The sequence below is a fragment of the Gobius niger genome (assembly GCF_951799975.1).
Source record: "Gobius niger genome assembly, chromosome: 7".
Classification (NCBI taxonomy): domain Eukaryota; kingdom Metazoa; phylum Chordata; class Actinopteri; order Gobiiformes; family Gobiidae; genus Gobius; species Gobius niger.
Genome location: NC_136858.1, coordinates 910,610 through 919,353, shown reverse-complemented (window position 1 = coordinate 919,353; position 8,744 = coordinate 910,610). Strand labels below are relative to the sequence as shown.

General features: G+C 38.3%; 1 protein-coding gene across 1 annotated transcript in view; it reads right to left on the bottom strand.

The window, feature by feature from the left end:
* Window positions 1–5,888: 5,888 nt before the first annotated feature.
* met (MET proto-oncogene, receptor tyrosine kinase) overlaps window positions 5,889–8,744 on the bottom strand; it is a 131,513-nt gene continuing 128,657 nt past the window's right edge. Inside the window, exon 22 of the mRNA XM_079560402.1 lies at window positions 5,889–6,254. Coding sequence (XP_079416528.1) covers window positions 5,969–6,254 — 286 coding nt within the window. The 3' untranslated portion in view covers window positions 5,889–5,968. The remainder of the gene's footprint in view (window positions 6,255–8,744) is intronic.

The following is an 8,744-nucleotide window of genomic DNA, read 5'->3' as shown; positions in this document are numbered from 1 at the left end:
GACGGAGGCAAATTAAAGCCGGTCTCTAAAACAGGCCGGGGCTTTTATTAGAAACTATAACAGTAGAAATATTCCCCATGTTTGGAATTTGTCTCATACTGGTGTAAATGAAAACTCACGTGCAGGAAGTAACAAACGGGAACCCGGGCCGAGGGGGACGCTGCGGAGGAGCTGATCCGAGCGTAACTTTGACACAGATTTAGCCACTTTTCAAACCTCCTGTGACGATATTTGGAAACAGGGCAACAAATGTCGTGTGACCCTCCAGGGTTTTAATAAAGTCTCCATCGCGTCTTCAAAGCACGTCCAGCTGCTCCGTGTGCAGGTCAGTCACGCCTCAAAATAACTCCTCCCATCAGCGCGAGCGTCTTCTCTCGGGTCAGTCTCATGATCGATCACAAACACAAACGCTCCGTCTAAACTCGCCTTTTACACAAGAAAACAACAAATAATCTGATGCATGTGTGTCCTGTCAGCATGGTGGATGTTTTTGTTTTGATGCAGGCGGCGCAAAGTGAAGGAGGAGCTACTTTCCTGCGCGGAACCAACCTCCCAAAAAATAAATGCATTTTCATATATGCAACCTTTTAATGAATGCAAAGAATTGTATAAACATTGTAAAGTAAGAAAAAAAAAAGCTACACCTGTGCATTATATAGATACTGACGGCATCTCGTCATAGAAGTGGGCGTGGCCTCGCCAAGGGGGAAAATAGAATCTTTTGGGAAACTCAATTTTCTCTTTTTAGCCATTTTCTGGTGGGATATGAACTTATTTATCACATACAAATAAAGTCAAGTCTAAATCGGGTCCATATGGATATTTTCTCACAGCAGATTGTTCAGCAGACGTGAAAAAACGGCAGTTGTGGCTAGCGCTAGCTAACCGTTAGCATTTGCCCGATGCTAACATGTAGCATCATGTTAGCATTCTCCGTTTTTTTATGTATTTATGGGCTGTTGAACCACTTTGCTCCTCCCCATGTCTTTGTATCTTTATTTAGTAGAAAACTATATTCATAATTCAGCGTTTGTTTAAGTAGTTTTTAAATAATTAGAGAAAGTTTACATTTTTTCAAACATGACCATATATGGGCGATTCCAGAGACGCTGTCTGTATCTATACAAATAATGGCTGACTCCACACACACAATAACTTACATTAATGTGAAGTAAATTACCAATATATTGGTGCAAACGTGACATCTGTTCATAGCTAGTCAAAAAATCTGATCAAAAATATCAGAAAAAAATCAGAAAAACACAAATACATGTGTATAAGAGCGCCATCTGCTGTATTATCAGTGCACATGCTTCTACGTCACCACTGAAGAGCGTTCTACTGTTGCTAAGGACAAATGAAATCAAAGTGTTGGCTTTTTAATCATACTGTGATATAATCATACCGTAAAACTGTGATATTTTCCTCATCACAGGTATTATCTCACCAAATCAAGAAGAATGACAAAAACTGCTCACAAATGCTTTATTTTACAAAACATACCTTTATTCTGACAGTGTTTCTAAAGCTCTACAACATTTTACAGATAAACAGGACTTTTATTTTGAAACACAGTTTTACACAGGGCTTTTATTTACAAAGGGCACTTCCTCCAGTGTTGGATATTTACAGTAGTTCCACATTCAGCTTCTGCCTCTTCTTTTCACACATTTTTATTTATTTTCTTTAGGTTGAGTTTCGTAAAATCATCTTTTGAGAAACTTTTTCCACTTTTTGAGAACATCAGACGCAGAATGTTTCGGTCGGGGACTCTTTATGTTTCGCTACAGTTAGTCGTCTGTACAGTAGTCTCACACATATTTACAAACGGCAGTGTCTCGTGAAGCTGTTTTCACCCACAGGGACTTGAACCTTTATTATTCTTCATATATTTAGTGCAATTTAGCTCCTTTTCTCTGGTTTTCTCCTTTAGGCTTCAGGGAGTTTCTCCTCCTCTTTTTCCTTGCGTTGCCGTCACTTCTTTGCAGTATAGATACAGACGGCATCTCGTCATAGAAGGGGGCGTGGCTTCTCCGAGGGGGAAAATAGAATCTTTAGAGAAACACAATTTTCACTCTTTTTAGCCATTTTCTGGTGGAATATGAACTTATTTATCACATACAAATAAAGTCAAATGTAAATCGGGTCCATATGGATATTTTCTCACAGCAGATTGTTCAGTAGAAGTGAAAAAACAGCAGTTGTAGCTAGCGCTAGCTAACCGTTAGCATTAGCCTGATGCTAACATGTAGCATCATGTTAGCATTCTCCGTTTTTATATGTATTTATGGGCTGTTGAACCACTTTGCTCCTCCCCATGTCTTTGAATCTTTATTTAGTAGAAACTATATTCATCATTCAGCATTTCTTAGAGTAGTTTTTTAATAATTAGAGAAAATTTTCATTTTTTCAAAATTGTTTTCCCCCTTAACTGTTTTCAAAAATGACCATATATGGGCGATTCCAGAGATGCCGTCTGTATCTATCAAAAACGAGAAGAAAACGCAACAAAAGAGCAACAAAAACGTGACGAAAAAGTCACTAAATAGAGAGAAATCGCAATGATACAGTTTCTCCACAAGAGGGCAGTGTTTAAACAGATATAAGCACTTTATATTATTATTATACTTTTTACTTCTCAAGTAAAATAACTGTAAACTTATAAAGCTTTTGTTTAATCATACTGAGCTTAGTTTTAGTCATAATTGTCTCAACTTCAAATCAAAACAACGCTGCCCAAGAGGTGACTTCCTGTTTCGATCCAGCACGCCAAAATAAAAGCACAGCTCACTGATTATTACATTACAAGAATATAATGAAACATTTGAGTGTTTTGTCTGTTTATCGTTAGGCAGAAATAGAGTTGAACTAACGAATAAGACGGTGCTTTTATTTTGGCGAGCTGGAGCGAAACAGGAACCAATTTTAGTCTTGTTTGGACAACATGTGGATGCAATCACACATTTCTTCTGAAACGTGCAAAATATTGCGAGAAAAAAAATCGTTTTGGGAGTTTTTGAGACATTATCGCAATTTGTTTTCAGAGCTTTATTCAGCAAATGTTTGTATTTTAACTTAAGGCGAGACACTGCAGGTGAATAGGGAAAAACATGTATATTTACAGATATCAATTTGAAACTGTTGCTGTCGATCACTGGCATAAATGTGAGAAAAAAATACATGGCAAGTTTTCTGTTATTTTATCTTTTCATATAAGAACAAGGTGTTTTATGCCTAAAAATGCCCCAAATTTCCCATCTTTTCGGCGACGAAATCTGAATAATGGATAGAGCTACATTCAAATTTATGGTTTCATTTTATTGATGAATGAGTTGCCCAGACTTTCTCTGAGGGGATTTTGGATTTCTTGTTTAGTTTTAAAATAAGCTGTTTTTTAATTTTCGCCTTATTTTTTGACATTCAAAACTCAATAAATGGGGCTTAAGGGATTAAATAATAAAAAATCCCTCTGAAAAAATCTTCCAAATATTGTTCAGTCCAAGGCTGGAAAATGTGAAGTCTTTAGGTCCGACTGACGTGGACATAGTGTCGCCACAATGACAGAAAAATGTGTTTTGAGAAAAAGGCCCTTGAAATTGCATTCTCCCATATAAGTCTATGGGGGAACATTGAATCAGCGCAATATTTAAACATGTTATTGTGAAGATTCGGTATATTTTCTGTTTCCGGGTGAAAGCTTGTATGTTCAGAGACCAATTTGGCCCAAAACCTGAAAACTGAAAAAATTGAGTTTTGCCTGCAGTGTCTCCCCTTAAGCATTCATTATTCTTTAAACCTTTACCAACACAAACTGAATGTCTAATATCTTTGTTTCTGATGCTTCATAATGAAATAGAAATGATTCAACTCGTCGGGAAACTCCCTGAAGCCACTTTCTTGGTCTTTATTCCATTTTAATTTGGCCTAATTTGTTTTTGTCCAAACTCCGGAGCCAGAAACGTTTCCACATGAATCTGTGAAGAGGGTTTTAGACACGAAATCTTTGAAATGAAAAAAAAAAAAAAAAATTCACAAGACGACGACGAGCTGAGAGAGAAAAGTCGCCCAAAGTCACGAAAACAAAGAAAATTCACAGTTTTTTAGAAACTCGTCCCAAAGTTTCACATTTTCAGAGTGAGCTCCGTGTCCTCGGGAACGAAACGCAGGAAAAGCCTGAGTTTAGAGTCTGTTTCCGTGTGACCTGGTCTGAGAGTAAAACCGGAAAACCAAAGGGAGGAAGAGTCCGTGACCTCAGCGTCCTTTAGCTGAACTTTAACCTCACAGCAGGTTCCTCTGCTCCTCTTTAACCCCCGCCTTCACCGGGCACATTGTTTTACCCAAATCGAAAATCTTCTTCACTGGAGCTTACAGCCTATAGGCCAGAGTAACGCCTCATTTGAAAGCTAAGACCTGCAGAACTGATCTAAGCTTCTCACGTTTTTGTCATTTTTTAGGCCTGGGCACCATTAAACGATACCAGTCTGGTACCGGAAAAGGTCGGAAGCAGGTACCGGTTGGTCCAGGGACAGCACTGAAGGAAGTGACTTGGTTGTTTCATCCATCCATCCATTTTGTTCCGCTTTATCCGGGGCCGGGTCGTGGTGGCAGCAGACTCAGGAGAGATGCCCAGACTTCCCGATCCACACACACCTCCTCCAGCTGTTCTGAGGGGACCCCGAGGCCACATCAGGCCAGCTCGGAGACATAGTCCCACCAGCGTGTCCTGGGCCTCCACGAGGCCTTGTCCCACGAGGACAGGGGTAGGCAAGTTTTCTTGGCGGAGGGACGATTTTCCAGCACAACACTGGAAAAATGACCATCATGAGATAAATGACTTGAATTGCTTGAATAAAAGTTCTTCTATGTTGAATTTGAGTCGGTTTGAACCAATCCAATGCTAGCGCCAATGGAACAAGAATAAAACCCACTTGAAATCAGACAAATAATTGATTTTCACGTGAAATGACACAAAATAAGAGAATAACTACTACTAGAGGTTTTATCTCGTCCAGAATTTACTCAAACCTTAAATTTAATCTCTTAATTCAAGTAGATTTATGTCATTGCTTCTTTAAAACGATTCTTCTTCTTCTTCTTTCAAATGCCAGTGTTGTACATAATATATGACCTAATTGGGTGTATTGACAGTATTTCTTTCTTTCTCTCATTTAACTCTAATAGTGTCAAAAGTGGAGGCGACCAGGAGGCTCTGGAACAGATGCCCGAGCCCCCTCAGCTGCTCCTAAGGCGGCTGTTTCAGCTCAAATCATTTATTTTTCCCCCACAATTTTGCGCAGTTTATTTTTTTAAATTTTGTCCCTATTTTTTCAAAAAAATTTTACCAAATATTTTTCACATTTTCTGTACACATTTTTTTTGTGTCCCAATTTAACCCCATCATTTTTGATTACTAATATTTCCCCGCATTTAATTCCCAATGTTTTCCCTATTTTTTCCCCCTTAATTTTCCCCTTATTTTTGTCACAATTTTACCCCAAATGATTCCCCATTTTAGACTAATTTCTTGACACTGGAGATATAGTAAATGTGCAGATCTTCCACACATAATTATCACACAATATTTGAGTAAAGGTATTGATAAAAGTATCGTTGAAGTACCGGTATTGACATTTTCTTTACATTTCCCAGCGCTACTTTTTTTGTCGTATTTTCCTCACGTTTTTGCAACATTTTTGTAACGTTTTCTTTGCTTTTTTGTAGTGTTTTGGCCACTTTTTTTTTTTTTTAGTGTACTGTAATGTAACTGTGATTATGCCACAAACATGTGACCGAAAAAAGCAACAACACAACCAAAAAGGACGAAAACGTGACGATCACAACGAGGAAGAAGCTTCGATCAGCTCTGTCGGCCTTAGCTTTCAAGGCTGTAAACTCCCGTCGAGAAGCTTTTGGATTTGAGTAAAGCCGAGCTGGAGGCGGGGCTTCGTCTCTGTCTGTAAAGTGTGAGCTAAATATCGATGTAGCCCAAAGATCTGTCGCGGAACAGCGCCCCCTGCGTGGTGAGGCTGAGCAGCGCGCTCTCGCCGCTGGACTCGCCGGACGAGGAGCCGCCTGCAGGGGGCAGCAGGGAGGGGTAGGGGCTCAGCTTGTCGATGTTGACGTAGGTGGTGTTGAGCAGGACGTAGTGCTCGCCGCTGAAGGAGGAGAAGATGGAGGAGATCCGGGACACGAGGTCGGAGAAGGAGGGCCGGCGGTCGGGGCGCGGGTGCCAGCACTCGATCATCAGCGTGTACCTGGGGGAGAGGGCGGGGTTAATGCTCCATTATAGACAGATGTTAAATTCAAACATTTCATTGTATACACATTAAAGGGGCTAGATGCAAGTTGGTCATTTTTATACTCACTACTGCCACGTCAGGTCAAACGTGCAACTGCAGCTTCTATATTAAGCTCATCCATGACGGCACTTCAGACCCGAATTAAAAGCTTTCTGAGTGACAGTGCAGGATTTTAAAGGCAGTTGTGGTGAACAGGTCTGAGCTCATTCTACACATTAGGACATGGAGGAACATGTAGGGGGAGGAAAATACTTATTTTTAACATTTTTAACCCCTTAACTCCCACCGGAACCGAGCACATTTTCTCCAGTCCAAAAGCCAAAACCGAAAAAGTGAGAAAACATTTATGAAAAAATGACAAAAATGTGACAAAAAAATGACAAAAAATGTGACAAAAAATGTGATAAAAAAGTGACAAAAAATGGACCAAAAAATGGACCAAAAAAAATGACAAAAATGTGATAAAAAAATGACAAAAAATTTACAAAAAATGACAAAAAAAACGACAAAAATTTGATAAAAAATTTACGAAAAAACTACAAAAATGTGACAAAAATGTGATAAAAAATGGACGAAAAATGAAAAAAAATTGATAAAAAATGACAAAAAAATTACAAAAATGAGTTGAATACTAACAAAAGAATGATGAAAAATGGATGAAAAAATGACAAAAATGTGACAAAAAAAATACAAAAAATTTACAAAAAATGACAAAAAAAATGACAAAAAAATGACAAAAATGTGACAAAAAATTACAAAAAAAAAAAAATTACAAAAATGAGTTGAATACCCAACAAAAAAATGATGGAAAAAAAAATCTGATGACGTGAGGAAAAAGATCCTCTCGGTTCAGGCGGGAGTTAAGAGGTTAAACTCCGTATAGTCCCTTTAAAGGTTTTTTTATGAAAGCATCAATTAAAATCAGTGATGTCAGTAATAAAGTACAATACCACTTAAAAGTTTGGGGTCACTTAGATCTTTTTCCTCACATCATCAGATTTTTTTCCCATAGTTTTTTTGTTGGGTATTCAACTCATTTTTGTAACTTTTTTGTCACATTTTTGTCATTTTTTCAATAATTTTTTTTATCAAATTTTTGTCACATTTTTTTTGTCACATTTTTGTCATTTTTTCGTCAATTTCTTGTGACATTTTTGCCACTTTTTCATCAATGTTTCGTCACTTTTTTGTCAATGTTTTCTCACTTTTTTGTCACATTTCCATCATTGTTTTCGTATCAGTTTTGTTGCTATTTTCACAGCTTTTTTCCAGAAGCTTTTGGACTGGGGTAAAGTAAACTTTGGAACAGTCAGGAACATTCTTTGAAGATCTTCGCTTTCTGTTCAGAACTTTTGACTCCACTCAGACACATTAATACAAATTACAATCCAAACAATCTACAGTTCTTTAGTCGAGTAAAATGACTCAAAGTTCAGACGCCGTTGGCAGCTCTTTGTTACAAGAAGCTAAAAGCATCTGCACATAAATAAACATGCTACGAGGTCATTGCAAAACTATGTCTCCACAATCTTCAGGTTTTCGGCCAGTTCTTCCTAAAACACCCGTATTTCAGCGGCTCCGGCACTTTTAAGTGTTGGAATGACGGATCCTCCACAGACTTCAGACTCTGTAACTGTCCTCCTCCAGCACCACTCATCACCTTCTGTTTTTACACTTCTCCCAAACATCTCAGAGGCCAGACCTTTCCAGTCCCGTGGGAATGGGCTTCAGGAGCAGTGGTAGTAGCAGTAGCAGTATTAGCAGTAGTAGTATTAGTAGTAGTAGAATTAGCAGTAGTAGAATTAGCAGTAGCAGTATTAGCAGTAGTAGTAGTAGCAGTAGCAGTATTAGCAGTAGTAGTATTAGCAGTAGTAGTATTAGCAGTAGTAGCATTAGCAGTAGTAGTATTAGCAGTATTAGCAGTAGTAGTATTAGCAGTAGTAGTATTAGCAGTAGTAGTATTAGCAGCAGTAGTATTAGCAGTAGTAGTATTAGCAGTGGCAGTATTAGCAGCAGTAGTCTTAGCAGTAGTAGTAGGAGCAGTAGTATTAGCAGTAGTAGTATTAGCAGTAGCAGTATTAGCAGTAGTAGTAGTAGCAGTAGTAGAATTAGCAGTAGCAGAATTAGCAGTAGTAGAATTAACAGTAGTAGTATTAGCAGTAGTAGTATTAGCAGTAGTAGTATTAGCAGTAGCAGTATTAGCAGTAGTAGAATTAGCAGTAGTAGTATTAGCAGTAGTAGTATTAGCAGTAGCAGTATTAGCAGTAGTAGAATTAGCAGTAGTAGAATTAACAGTAGTAGTATTAGCAGTAGCAGTATTAGCAGTAGTAGAATTAGCAGTAGCAGAATTAGCAGTAGTAGAATTAGCAGTAGCAGTATTAGCAGTAGTAGTAGTAGCAGTATTAGCAGTAGCAGTATTAGTAGTAGTTAAATGCTCCAGTCCAT